This window comes from Pelophylax lessonae (assembly GCF_965119305.1).
Source record: "Pelophylax lessonae genome assembly, chromosome: 3".
Classification (NCBI taxonomy): Eukaryota; Metazoa; Chordata; class Amphibia; order Anura; family Ranidae; genus Pelophylax; species Pelophylax lessonae.
In genome coordinates, this window is record NC_138770.1 from 586,528,202 (window position 1) to 586,543,889 (window position 15,688).

Here is a 15,688-nt window from a genome sequence, read left to right on the forward strand (position 1 = left end):
ATTGTTATTTTTTGTTCAAGTATATTTCTCATAAGCAGCTCAGAATTGGGAGTTTCTTCTTTGGCGACCAACATCAAAATCTGCAATGTCACAACAATATAAATTTTGCTGAAATCAATCTGGTTATCCCTAATATGGACAAAATTGAGGATTTTTTGTTTTTATCATTTCATGGGATTCTTCGGTTCTTTCGTTAATTTTTTTTATTTAACATTAGTTTTAATTAGCTTAGTTATTGACTATTTAATGACTATTTAATATTTAATTATTAGCTGGATAAGCAGGATTATTGTAACAATAAGGCCATGTCACATTAAAATAATATGTATCAGTAAGATCCCTGCTGTGTGTTGCATTATGTTGAGTCTGCTTTCCTCTAATTATCTAAATTGTACAGTAGATTGCAGATCCTCCAGTTTGTGCAAAGTTGTCACTTTTCTCCTGCAGCTAAAACCTCTCTGGAGATGATTAAATGTGCAACGTATTGATTCCTTTAGAACTTTCCATCATTGTGTTGTACATTTCTTCTGTGTGCTGATGTCTCCCCAGAGACCTAACCATGAATGCCATTGCTGTTAAGGTAAAGGAATTGCCTGCTGTAACTCCATTAAGTGCTGAAACATGAAGATCTTTAATAATGCATTATTTACCAGTGCATGACATAGTCAAGTGGTAAAACATGTCCATGTTATGACATAACCAGCTAGTTTTTTTCCTCTAGATTTTCAGTGGCATTTGCAAATATTGCTTTTAAATGCCCACAAAAGTCACATTTTATAAAGTTCTGAAATAAAGGCTCTAATCTTTGAAAAATGCAATATTAGATTTAGGATTCTACATAATCCAGACCACACAGTGCCATGCACTTATGCCAAATATCCTTGTCAACCTGAACTGAGGAAGTGGAAAATTCTTTGAAACACATTTTTATAGTGAAATAAAGAAACATGATGTTCAATAAACCAGATAACTCTGACCTATTATTTGATAGATGATGATGGGCACATCCATTGATTGGACCACTGACTGGCTTTTTTAGATTCTCTTGGACTCACCTGGATATTATAATAAGCTGTCTGTTGGCCTTTTTGCTAAAAATAACTCTGCAGCAGAGCTTCAGACATTGATCCAATACCATACTTCTTAGTTTCTAAAAGTGTGTCCTCTATTTGCCTTTGGGGTTCCTCTTAGCAGACCATATGTCACTAATGTGTCTTGCAATTTCAAGGGGTCAGGAGGGGGAACTACAGCGGCCAGTGTGGGGATCCACTATTCAAGCAGCCTGAAGAGTTGAATCAATGTCAGGAGCTCTACTACAGCGTGATGTTTTGCAAATGGGCAAAAAAACAGGTAGGCATATTACTGCTTTCTTCACAGGGTAGTGCTATATTAATTTTTAATTTGTTTACCCCCTGCCAGGGTCACTTTAAACTGGCTTGAGCCTAGAAAACCTTTAATGAAATACATGGAGAGATATGTATCAATTATTTTTTGCAAAGCAGTGTGTAGCTAAATGGGAGCAATGGTTTGTTATGAAAGTGTAGCTTTACAAGTCTACAAGAAGAAAGCCTCGGAAATTAAAGTAGCTGAATTTTACCAGAATTGGGTCACTAATAAAGGAAAATTAGGTCCTGAGTATTAGTTGACTCCAGTTTCCAAAATACAGCTTCAGGTCAAAATTTCATCAAAACAATTCAAAATTACGAGGGGGATGTGTGATTATGCTCCATAACTTTTCTGCAAAATGTGATATACTGTAGCAGTGAGCATGGTGCCACACCAATCATTATAGACGTATCTTTTTATTGATACCCATAACATAACTTTTCATTCGCTTTTTGTTTTTCATGTAACATTTTCATGCTCCCTCCACACCATTGGGACCATGAAAGGCATGGACTTTTTCTTATTATTTAGCCAATAACGCAGATAAGTTGCAAATGTAATGCAACAATAATGAGGGGCCCAACTCTTGTCATGATCCCCCATTTTGCATCCAAAATATTAGGTGGTATGCCTTTTTTGCCACTGCCGTCATATTTCACTTTTGAGATGCAAATGTAACCTTGCCACAAATGTAGCAGAAGTTATCTGCGTTGTTTACAGTTTTGCGGCATCTTGGCTTCTGAGGGAAAATATCACGCAACTGTTCCTTGGAAATGTTAGGCAATGAGACTTTCATAAGCCACCAGATGTACTGTGACTGTATAAAGCGTAAATCTGACCAAGACAAATGTACCTTGCAATAAAAGAACAATAAATTACAGTTAGGTAATAATCTTTAGTCTTAAAGTGAAAATAAATGTATACACTTCCATGGGTTACCATTTTCATTGTTATACCAAACTTTGTCAAGAAGTTACAAGGCATCATGATCATCAGATACCTCCCTCCCTTGTAGGCAAATATACTCATCAATGTATAAATATATATTGTGAAACATCTTGAAAACTGTAGTCAACCAGCACTTTTATCACCTGTTTTCTAATTCATCTAATAAAAATATGTAAGAATTAGCACATTTTATCTCCATAATTTTACAAAATCTGTAGACCAGTGTGATTCCTCTCTCAGTTTCTCCAACATAGTAACGACAGAATAAAACTTGCTCCTGAACACTTCTTAATTATGCATCTGTTTGGAGTGAAAATCTGTTTTATGTACATATTTATTCCGTTGCAGATCTGTACAGAACATTATCATTTGGTTGCCCAGGATTCCAGAGTCACAGATATTCCTATTGCACACTTTCCTTAAAAAGGCTTAGGAGTATCTTGTGCAGAACCAACAACCAGCTGGAACTGGGGACATCACAGATCATACGCATATATTTTTCAGTACACCATGGATCGTCAAATTGCATCCAAAATCTTTATTGAAGAACGATCATATCACAGAAGACACAGTACAAGATTTCAGAGCTGCGCAGTACCCCTTTGTCAGGCACAGATCTAAAGAAGGGGTCCTGCGTTGCTCTGAAGCATTGCACTTTGTCTTCTGTGATATGATCATTCTTTAATAAATATTTTAGACACTATTTAGCGATCAATGGTGTGCTGACAAATACAAATATACATCCATACATAAAAACTTTAGGAGATTATTAGAATATAAGATTAAAATAGGTTTTTACCTTACGCCTAAATGTATCTACTTGTACATCATAGTAGTGTATAGTTAATGCCAATTCCAGAATTATTCAGGTTTTCCTGCTGTAACTGTCCTGACTGTCCACCACCCATTGTGGTGGACAGTCAAGTTAGCATAATGAATCATATACTATTGCTGTACTTTCTAATGTTTCACAGGCTTTGTATTAAATTACTGTGAATGACTTTAATGCTGCCAGAGTAGAGGATGCTGGGTAAAAAAGTAATTATTTATGTCCAAAATATACAGATACCCCTAGTGCAGATGTCTTATATATAATTCATCTTACTATCCCAGTATAGTTACATTAGGAGGATTATAAATATATATATTTATTTTATATATATATATATATATATATATATATATATATATATACATATATATATATATATATATATATATATATATATATATATATATATATATATATATATATATATATATATATATATATATATATATATATATATATATATATATATGAATATACAGGTGCTTCTCATAAAATTAGAATATCATCCAAATGTTAATGTATTTCAGTAATTCAATTCAAAATGTGAAACTCATATATTCTATATAGATACAGTACGTTACACGCAGAGGGTTATATTTCAAGCATTTCTTTCTTTTAATTTTGATGATTATGGCTTACAGCTAGTAAAAATCAAAAATTTTGTATCACAGAAAGTTAGAATATTACATAAGACCAGTAAAAAAAAGGATTTTTTATACAGAAATGTTGGCTTACTAAAAAGTATGTCCATGTACAGTATAGTATGTACTTAATACTTGGTTGGGGCTCCTTTTCATGAACTACTGCATCAATGCGGCATGGCATGGAGGCGATCACTGCTGAGGTGTTATGGAAGCCCAGGTTGCTTTGATAACCACCTTCAGCTCATCTGCATTGTTGGGCCTGGTGTCTCTCATCTTCCTCTTGACAATACCCCACAGATTCTCTATGGGGTTTAAATCAGGCGAGTTTGCTGGCCAATCAAGCACAGTGATATCATAATCAATAATCCAGGTACTGATACTTTTGCAGTGTGGGCAGGTGCTAAGTCCTGCTGGAAAATGAAATCAGCGCTCACTTTGGACTTGATAAAACACAGTGGACCAACATCAGCAGATGACATGGCTCCCCAAATCATCACTGACTGTGGAAACTTAAAACTGGGCCTCATGCAATTTGGATTTTGGGCCTCTCCACTCTTCCTCCAGACTCTGGGACTCTTGATTTCCAAAAGAAATGCAAAATTGTCCACAGTCCATGATGATTTGGGGAGCCATGTCATCTGCTGGTGTTGGTCCACTGTGATTAATCAAGTCCAAAGCCAGCGCAGCCCTCTACCAGGAAATTCTAAAGCACTTCATGCTTCCCTTGGGTGACCAGCTTTATGGAGATGCTGATTTCGTTTTCCAGCAGGACTTGGCACCTGCCCACACTGCCAAAATTACCAATACCTGGTTCAATGATCATGGTATTACTGTGCTTGATTCGCCAGTAAACTCGCCTGATCTAAACCCCATAGAGAATCCGTGGAATATTGTCAAGAGGAAGATGAGAGACACCAGACCCAACAAAGCAGGTGAGCTGAAGGCTTCCATTACACCTCAGCAGTGCCACAGGCTGATCTTCACCATGCCACGTCGCATTGATGCATTAATTCATGCAAAAGGATCCCCGACCAAGTATTGAGTGCATATTATACTGTACATGGACAAACTTTTCGGTAAGCCAACATTTCTGTATTAAAAACATATATTTTTTTCCGAGATACTGATTTTGGGTTTTCACTAGCTGTATGCCATAATCATGAAAATTAAAAGAATTAAATGCTTGAAATATATCACTCTGTGTGTAACACATCTTTTTTACTTTTTGATGATATTCTAATTTTATGAGATGCACATGTGTGTGTGTGTGTGTGTGTAGATATATATATATATATATATATCTACACACACACACACACATTACTGCGCAAAAGTTTTAGGTAGGTGTGAAAAAATGCTGTAAATTTAGAAATTGCTGTCAGAAATAGAAGTGTTAATAGTTTATTATTAACATTTAAAAATTATAAAGGATATCCTTGTTAAAACATATAAATTACAACTGTGACACTAAATGCAAGAATTGTGATAAATATATGAAGCAGCGCTAAAAAATGTAATGTTGTGAAAACACAAAAATGAATCAATATAATGACATCAAACTTATTAGGTGAAAACCGTGTAAAAAGAAATCACACCAAATATATAAATAGTTTCCATAAGAGCCCATTTACACTTAAAACTATTCACTATATTCACTACACACGATGTGTCCTTTAAATATGAAGGTGTATTAACTACCAAGGGTTGCAGGAATGAATCAATACACTTGCCTATGTGAAAAGTAATGGAGTCTGTCCCACTGATAATGGGGTGAGTTCTGGAGATTTTTATGGACCTTAGGGAGGTAATACATCACAGGTACCCGTGGAGCCAGGGGGACCAAAAATGCTTTTTTATTAATTATACCATCCCTAAAACCCCTTTCAATAATATTTACCAAAGATGTGTTTTTTGAATAAATGTTTTTTATGGGTTACACTATAGGAGTATATGCTTTTTATTTTTCACCCTGCTGATGAACCAACCCTGACTGAATCACTTTTGGCGCTTTTGAGTCTCCCTTCATAAGGAGATGTAACACACGCATTTGACCATACTATATGATGGTCCACAGGATCCGGTAAGAGGCTTTAATACTTGGTGTCACCTGGTGGAAGCACTAGAATTGTGATTGTGGGGACACTGGTGGAGCAAGTGAATCTTGAACAATTTCTTTCCTTTGGACTTTTTTGTTTCACATATATTTTTCCTTTTTAGCCCTTGTGTATGGGCTCTTATGGACACTATTTATATATTTGGTGTGATTTCTTTTTACATGCTTTTCACCTAATAAGTTTGATGTCATTATATTGATTCATTTTTGTGTTTTCACAACATTGAGGTAAATTTTTTAGCGCTGCTTCATATATTTATTATTAACATTTACCAAAATGAGTAAAAATGTGAAATCCAAATCAAATCAAAATTTGGAGTGACCACCCTTTGCCTTCAAAGCAGCACCAATTCTTCTAGATACACGTGCACACAGTTTTTGAAGGAGCTCGGCAGGTAGATTGTTCCAAACACCTTGGAGAACTAACCACAGATCTTCTGTGGATGTAGTCTGCCTCAAATCCTTTTGTGTCTTCATGTAATCCCAGACAGACTAGAAGTTGTGATAAGGGCTCTGGGGGGCCAAACCATCACTTCCAAGACTCCTTGATCTTCTTTATGCTGAAGATATTTCTTAAGGACATTAGCTGTATGTTTGGAATCATTGTGCTGCTGTAGAATACATTTTGGGCCAATCACACGCCTCCCTGATGGTATGGCATGATGGACACCTATCTGTTGATCCTGACCAAATCTCCAATTCCATTTGCAGAAATGCAGCCATGCGTCTCTATTGCCTGCAGACACTCATTATTGTACCGCTCTCCAGCCTTTCGGCAAACAAAATATCTCCTGCTACAGCCAAATATTTAAAATATTGATTTATCAGTCCAAAGCACCTTCTGCCATTTTTCTGCACCGCAATTTCTATGTTTTCGTGCATAGTTAAGTAATTTAGCCTTCTTTCCACATCAGAGATTTGGCTTTTTGGCTGAAAATCCTCCATGAAGACCACTTCTTGCCAGACCTCTCCAGACAGTAGATAGGTGTACCTGGGTCCCACTGGTTTCTGCCAGTTCTGTGCTGATGGCACTGCTGGACATCTTCCAATGTTGAAGGGAAGTAAGAATGGTGTGTCTTTCAGCTGCTGTATTAACCTCCCTGGTGGTATGATTATGTCAGGAATTCTGTACCAAAAGCGGTACAATTCTTTTCATGGAAATTTGGCGTTATGTATTATAGGCCTACAATTCTTAGTAAATACTGACTTAAACCTGACCAAAACAAGAGTCTAGTAGACATCCCAGATGTGATAAATTTGAAACACAAACGCATGAATTATAATCAAATCAATAATATAATTTTATTATTTAATATATAATATATATAATAAAATTATATTATTGATTAGATTATAATTCATGCATTATATATTATATATATATATATATATATATGTGTGTGTGTGTGTGTATATATATATATATATATATATATATACACACAGACACACACACATATATATATATATATATATATATATATATATATATATATATGTAATATATAACGCATGAATTATAATTGAATCAATAATATAATTTTATATATATATATATATATATATGTGTGTGTGCATATATATATATATATATATATATACATATATACATATACAGTATATATATATATATATATATATATATATATATATATATATATATATATATATATATATGTGCATATATATATATGCATATATATATTTATATATGCATATATATATTTATATATATATTTATATATATATATATGCATATATATATTTATATATATATATATATATATATATTATAAAATGTGTTATGTGTTTGTGTTTTGTGCAACGTTTTTTTTTTAATTTCCCTCCCTAGTTCCGCTCCCATGCAGCATTGCTGCTGCAGGGAACGGAACTAGGAAGTGATGACACCGACGGAGGAGCGGCGGGACTCTCGGCTGGCGCTCACAGCAATGAGAGATCATCGCTGGATCGCCAGGAGAAGGTAAGAGAACACCGCTGCGCTCTCTGCACATCTACCCCGAGCGTGACTCTGGGTTACCGCTCCTGATAGAAAAAATCAACCCAGAGTCATGCTCGGGATCACCGCCAGGGTGGTTAAGATTCCTTGGTTTATGACCTGTAACATGAAACTATCTTCCACAACCTCACCTTAGTAGTAGAGTTTGACTGTTCCTCACTCAGTTTTAAGCCTCCTACACACCTGTTTCTGTTTCAGTTAATGACTGTGCTTCAACCTCCATATGAAACTGATGATCATTAGCACATGCTTGGTATAATTGGTTAATCTTACACCTCACTCTAATCCTACTTGTATATAGATTTAAAAAAAAAATTTTTAATATATATTTTTGAAGGCATTCTTACTTTACAGCATTTCTTTGCCCACCTTTGCACAGTAATATATATATATATATATATATATATATATATATATATATATATATATATATATATATATATATATATATATATATCTTGAGTGAATTTAGAATGCTTGTGGTTTGCATCTCATGTTCAGTTCCATTTGGACATTAGTGAAAAAACTCAACAAACCTTGGATTTGCCCAGATACTTCACAACTGCACATATTGCCATAATGGTATGTTGGCTGTTCTAAGATGTTTTTTTTTTTTTTTTGCTTTTACTATAGAGCGGGGTGATTTCACTGGATGAAGAGAATCCATTAACACAGGCCCTTCTAAAATATAAGGATGCACTCTCTTTGGATCTGCACAACTGGCAGTATAATTTTCATGTGGGAAGACATTTGTTGCTACAGAAACAGACCAGTCAGGCACTAATGTTCTTACAGAAAGCCTTGGCACTCCGACCAGCATCTTCCATCGCCAGGTTGCATTGTGTTTGCTTTTTTTTTTTGCAAGAAGTTATTGTTTATTGTCTGTAGTTTTACATAGTTACATAGTTTGTGAGGAAAAAAGACACCAGTCCAATCTATGATGAGTGTGTGTGTGTTTAACCACTTTACCACTAGAGGATTTTGCTGTCTTACGTCTGAGCCACTTTTTGCGATTCGGCATTGTGCGACTTTAACTGACAATTGCGCGGTCGTGCGACGCCGTACCCAAACGAAATTTACGTCCTTTTTTTCCCACAAACAGAGCTTTCTTTTGGTGGTATTTGATCACCTGTGCGATTTTTACTTTTTGCGCTATAAGCAAAAAAAGAGCGTAAATTTTGAAAAAATAACAATATTTTTCACATTTTTTTATATGAAATTCCCCCCCAAAAAAATGTAAAAATCAAAATTTTTTTAAATTTTTGGCCAATTTGTTTTCTGCTACCTATGTTTGGTAAAAAAAATCACAATAAGCGTATTTTGATTGGTTTGCGCAAAAGTTATTGCGTTTACTAACTAAGGGAAAGATTTCTGTCATTTTTGGTGTTTTTCTTTTTTAACGAGTAATGGCGGCGATCTGCGATTTTTTTTGCGGGACTGCGACATTGTGGCGGACAGATCGGACCCCTGACTGACATTTCTGACACTTTTGGGGGTACCAGTGACATTACTACAGTAATCAGTGCTATATATATGCACTGTTACTGTAAAAATGACACTGGCAGGGAAGGGGTTAATTTTATTGGAGAGGGAGGGGTTAATGTATGCCTGGTGCTTACTGACGTGTGTGGGGGGGAGGTGACTGTGTGACACAAGGACAGATCCAGGGTTCAGCTATGCTGAACCCTGCAATCTGACCCTGCCTGTCACTTAGGAGATCCGCCCGCTTGTGTTTACACAAGCAGGCGGATCTCCACACTCGATTCCCCGACGATCGGGGAAGAGCAGCGGCGATCGCCGCTGCTCCTCCCCTGGCCCGACTCCCGCTGTGACTGAACACAGCGGGAGCGAGCCTCTGGTGGCGCGCGCGCGCCGCCGAGAAAGGGGATTGTCTGGCGACGTAGGTCTACGTCGCCAGACGATAACCAACCACTTTGCCGCAGTAGTGCTCGAGTGAGCAGACGGCAAGTGGTTAAAATGGAATGGTGTTATAGTGCTTGATCTCAGAATTTAATGACCAGGTTTTGAAGACACTGACACTGCCACTGTTCATCCTAAATGTATTATTTACAAGAACCCAAAGGAACCTGGTCACATATACAATTTCAATCTTTTGACACAGTACCAGTGAAATTACACAAATATATAAATTAAAAGAATGAAAAATAACATTTACTTCACTGACAACAGATGACAGGTTAGAGAATATAGTAGTCTCAGATCTTACTGTCCATCTTAGTAAGACGACCAAACCTTTAGATATCACCGCAGGCTGCTGAAGTTTGATGGTCTTATAGCTTTCTCTGCGTACTTTGGTTTCCTTTCCTTATGATGTAAAAAGCAAAACCTCAGCAGTAATGTCTATTCCAAATTTGGATTCTATCTGATGGCAGAGAGGGAGGTTAAAAGGTCACTCGGCACAGTTGCCTTTACACTTCGTTAGTGGCTATCCTCTTTTGCTTTTACATTCCTTTGTTTCACCCGTGTACTGACATTTCTATCAGTATTGTCAATTATGTAGCCGCAACAATGCTTAAAAACCACATCCCCATTACACAAGACAACGCTGTCATTTCAAACATCTCATGACAAGACAAACAATCCTACAGCTATTGCAAGTTTAAAATGGAATTTTAACACACATATTCCACTTAACGGATATCTGCAGGCTTTGTTTCCTCATATGAAGACATCATAATCCAGTTTCCGCTCCCAAGTGCAGAGATGATCACTTTAAACTTGAGCTAACTAATGAACATGAGCAGTGCCTAGGCACATAAAACTCCCAAGAGGCTTATGACTAGCTACCACTTTAACCAGTTCTGGACCGGAAGGATTTGCCCCCTTAATGACCAGGCCATTTTTTGCGATTCCGCACTGCGTTATTTCAACATAAAATTGCGTGGTCGTGTGATGTGTTACCGAAATAAAATTGATGTCCTCTTTTTCCCACAAATAGAGCTTTCTTTCCGTGGTATTCGATCACTTGTGCGGTTTTTATTTTTTGCACTATAAACAAAAAAACAGCAACATTTCTGGAAAAACAATATTTTTCACTTTCTGCTATATAACATTCCCTAAAAAAATTAAAAAATAAAACTTTTTAATCATTATTGGCCAATTTGTATTCTGCTCCATATTTTCGGTGAAAAAAAAAAATTGCAATAAGCGTATTTTAATTGATTAGTTTACGTCTACAAACTAGGGGGAAGATTTATGTCATTTTTATTTATTTATTTTATTTTCTAGCAAGCGCAGCGATCTGCAATTTTTAGCAGGACGGCAACATTGCGGCGGACAGATCAGACCCCTAACTGACATTTTTTACACTTTTGGGGGCAACAGTGACATTACTACAACAATCAGTGCTAAAAATATGTACTGTTACTGTAATAATGACACTGGCAGGAATGGTGTTAACCTAGGGGTGATCAAAGGCTTAAGTGTGAGCCTAGGGGAACGTTTACTAACTGTGGGGGGACGGGCTTGTCAAATGATCATAGAGACCTGTGATCCTATATAGCAGGATCACAGGCACTCTCTGATCATTTCAGAGAGAAGAACGTTCAGCTGTGTTTACAACAGCTGACTGTTCTTCTCTCTCAGCGGGGAGCGATCGTGGCCGCCAACCCTGTGCATCGGCATCCCCGCAGCCATCGTGGGGGCAGGAACGCGCTGCCAGTGGTGCGCACTCGCCCCCCAGCACCACGCGCGTGACCACTGCAGGGCTACGTCAGTTCGCGCATGAGAGGCTGCCTGCTGCAGTAAATCTGCAGTGAGCGGTCTTAATGTGGTTAAGCACTGACTACCTCACAGCAGCATATATACCCTGCACAATCTGCGCACTGCTCATAACCCTCCTAAACGTTGTCATTATAGTGCTATGGTACTTGATCTCAGAATTTAAAAGCTCTTTTGGTCATCATTCCCATGTGGGTCACAGGAGTAGGGCCGGGACAAGGGGTGGGCAAGAGGGCAGGCTGCCCTGGGAGAAATGGTTTATAGGGGCGCCCTGTGCCAGTTGCTTCTGTTACAAGGCTAACAGAAGTAGTGACAGCGATATCACTGTTAACCCTAAGGGAGTGGGGCAGAGTTTGGCATCTTTGGGCGCTGGACAACCGGAACTGCACAGGATTGCACTAAAATGTGCTCTCCAGTGACCCAGAATCAGCTGACAGTAGGCTAAAGCTTGCTGTCAGCTGACATCACAGTCCCGCACTTTAGAGGGATCTTGACAATCACATACAGTAGTTGCCAACATTTGAAAAAAAATTTAAGGGACACTTTGCAGCACAGCTATTAATTACTTGCCACACCCACTTCCCTGAAGCTCTGCCCACTCCACATAATTAATCTCTGCCTACTTATAATCAGATTATAGGGTCTACTCAGTAAAGAGAGAATTACAGGAAATTGAAAAGGGAATTTCAAACTTAAGGCCAAAGTAGCAGAGTTGGAATAATTCTCCCATTCAGCTGCACTACTTCTGCCTAAAGTTTAAAATTCTCATCATAATTCCCTGCAATTCTAAAGTGCCAAATGTGCTCAGGTGTGACCATAGAAAAAATGTAATATGTAAATATAAATAAAGTGCAAGGTGTAAATAAGTAAGATAAAACCTAATTATACTATCTGGTATAATTAGGTTTTATCGTACTTATTTACACCTTGCACTTTATTTATACTTACATATTACATTTTTTGTATGGTCACACCTGAGGACATTTAACACTTTATTCACATGTCATGTTACCTGATATTTTTGCACATAAGTTTGTTGCTTTCATCCTACCTACCTTCATGTCTGTGAATGTGTCTTCACTCTCCAGGGGTCCTTCTCTGCTCTGCTGTGGTGGCCGGCACCAGCAAGGTGCTGCCGAGAACAAGTCAGAGAGCCTTTAAGTTAAAAATGGCGCCAGATGGCGCCATTACTTAACTGCGCATGCGCCCGCCCAGTTGAGCTTGTAAGAGCTTGCCCAAGCCCAGTAGGCGTCGGAAAGGCGCATGCCCCATAACGATGTCGGCCCGTAACCATTTCTTTTACGGGCACCGGCTGCCCATAACGGGCATTTATGGGCAGCGCGCTTATAGGGCGTGTGCCGGGACAATGTAAATTACCCAGGTCAGGCTCCTATTTGCCGGGACTGTACCAACAAAAACGTGCCAGTTGGCAAGTATGCAATCACCACTTTGTGCTGCTCAGAGCTGACTCGGGAACTGATTGATCAGCGATTACGTGATTGCTTAGTTCTCAGGCTTAGAACCAGCAGGTGACAACTTGCAGCCTTGTTCCAATGCTGCAGCAGGTACAGTAGGTAAGTATGTCTGTTTATTTTTAATAGTCCCAATCTTCTCCTTTATTGATTATATCTTGAGGAGATATACAGTTGCCTGGCACTGTTCACCTTAAATTAATTTTCACTGACATTCATTATATACTGTATATACAGTTTAAAGTATGAGCTCACCTTTTAATAAAAAATTAATAGGTGAACTAACACCATGTATCCTTTGTGGTTTAGCTGTCACTACTCATGCAGCCAATGCAGCAGTCCAGGGATTTGAAAGCTCTGCTTTTCTTCACTCCATTACTTTTCTTAGGGCTTCCAGGAGGGATCAGAGCTATTCCAATTGGTCAAAGTGCCAGTGCATGACCAATCAGAATCGATCTGATCCATCTTGGAGGTCCTAAGGAAAGAAGGAGAAGAAGAGCAGGGCTTTCAAATCCCCAAACCACTGCACCAGCTGTGTGGGTAGCTACAGCTAATCACCCACAGAGATAAGGGGGTAGTGTGTAGGGGGTTAACCTTTTCATAGTACCGGTGAAATAACACACAGACATAATTAAAAAAAAAAAAAAGGAAAATAACATTTACTCAACAGATGATAGTTTACAGAAAAAAATAGTCTTAGGTCTTACTCTAAGGTACTGTCCATCTCCACGAGAGTACCAGACCTGCAGACACCACTGCAGGCTTATGAGTTTCAATGGTCTTACCTCTTAACTCTTCACTTCACTTTTTTCTTATGGTATTAAAAGCAATACCTCAGCGGTTATGTATATTCTAAATGTGGAATCTAGCAGCAGCTCTATTCCAGATGCCTAATTTGACACTGAGCTGGCTGCTAATTTCATTGCTCTGTAGTAAGCAAGACTGCTATGCCATGAATTCTATTCCTGGCTTTAGTGCCATCAGAGATGATAACCTAAAATTAATATTTTTTTTATATATGACAGTGCATTCCCTTTAACAAATATATGTATATTTAACTCTTTAAAATTCATATTTGAAACTGTCTGCACATAACTTTACATTTTTGCATGCTTGAAGACATAATTTCATTACTCATGTGTTTGGGCCTCATTCACACGGCTGTACTACATCATACACCAATGTGAGGGCCATGTTGTGTGCATTCCTGTGCAGGCAGTCCTATTCATGTTAATTAGGATTTAACGGCTGCACCGACACAGCCACTGTTGCCATGTTGGCATCTAGGCAGGTGCGGGTGCTGGTGCATGGCCATGAATGCACACTGTCTTTGTTCCGGGTCATACACCTGCACCTGTATGGATGTAAAATTGGGATCAGTCACTGCACCCACATTTACATGAATGGGACTGCCTGCATGGGGATGCACACAAAACCTGTGCATCCCCGTGTGGTGAAAAATGGCCCTCGCCCAGACGTACGCTGTAGTACACTTAAAGTGGAGTTCCACCCATTTTTGGAACTTTAGATCTTTGTAATCCCCTTTAAAATGGCTTTTACCAATGGAAACTTTTTTTTTTTTTTTTTGCTAGTAAATACCTTAATTTCGGATTTATTCCTCCTCTCCTCACTTCCTGGTCCGATCGGCGATGACGTCATTCGGCGATCCGCAGTGTCTGCTGGGATGTATTCTATTCCAGAAATCTCAGTAGCTGTATCTGTACTGAGCCGTGCCTGCCCCGCCTCCGCCCCGCCTCCTCTCAATGAATTGCATTGTATGAATGTATTAAGGCTGTTCTCTGCCCAGCCTCCGCCCCGCCTCCTCTCAATACAACTCAATGAGAGGAGGCGGGGTGGAGGCGGGGCAGAGAACGGCCTTAATACATTCATACAATGCAACTGAATGAGAGGAGGCGGGGCGGAGGCGGGGCAGGCACGGCTCAGTACAGATACAGCTACTGAGATTTCTGGAATAGAATAAATCCCAGCAGACACTGCGTATCGCCGAATGACGTCATCGCCGATCGGACCAGGAAGTGAGGAGAGGAGGAATAAAGCCGAAATTAAGGTATTTACTAGCAAAAAAAAAAAAAAGTTTCCATTGGTAAAAGCCGTTTTAAAGGGGATTACAAAGATCTATGTATTCCAACCTATTAAAAATGGGTGGAACTCCGCTTTAAGTGAATGAGTCCTAATACTTAGAAAATATATAAAATGTTAGATTATTTTCCCTAAAACATGAAAGCCCTTTATGTAGCAAAGCTTGTCAGACACACCTCTCCTCTTAACTGAAAAATAAATCAGTGTAAGGACACTTGTGCTGAAGGATGTGGCTGTAACCCAGCTCTACCATCACAAAGTACTGCAGTGTAAAGGCTGAAAGTAACATTTTTACGGAGAGGGAAAGGGTATTAAAAAAAAATTGTTAGCAAAATCAATCACAAGTCATAGCACATTGTGATAACAGGACTATAAAATGATAAAAAGTGATTTGAATAAACAAGAGGTAATGAGGAGCAGTTGGGTCATAACTTT

The 15,688-nt window shown here is 38.3% G+C and overlaps 1 protein-coding gene across 1 annotated transcript in view; it reads left to right on the forward strand.

The window, feature by feature from the left end:
- The window catches only part of LOC309549761 (uncharacterized protein), a 146,957-nt gene that overhangs the window by 83,438 nt on the left and 47,831 nt on the right, over nt 1–15,688 (forward strand). The window contains exon 12 of the mRNA XM_082250271.1: nt 8,574–8,773. Coding sequence (XP_082106397.1) covers nt 8,574–8,773 — 200 coding nt within the window. The remainder of the gene's footprint in view (nt 1–8,573; nt 8,774–15,688) is intronic.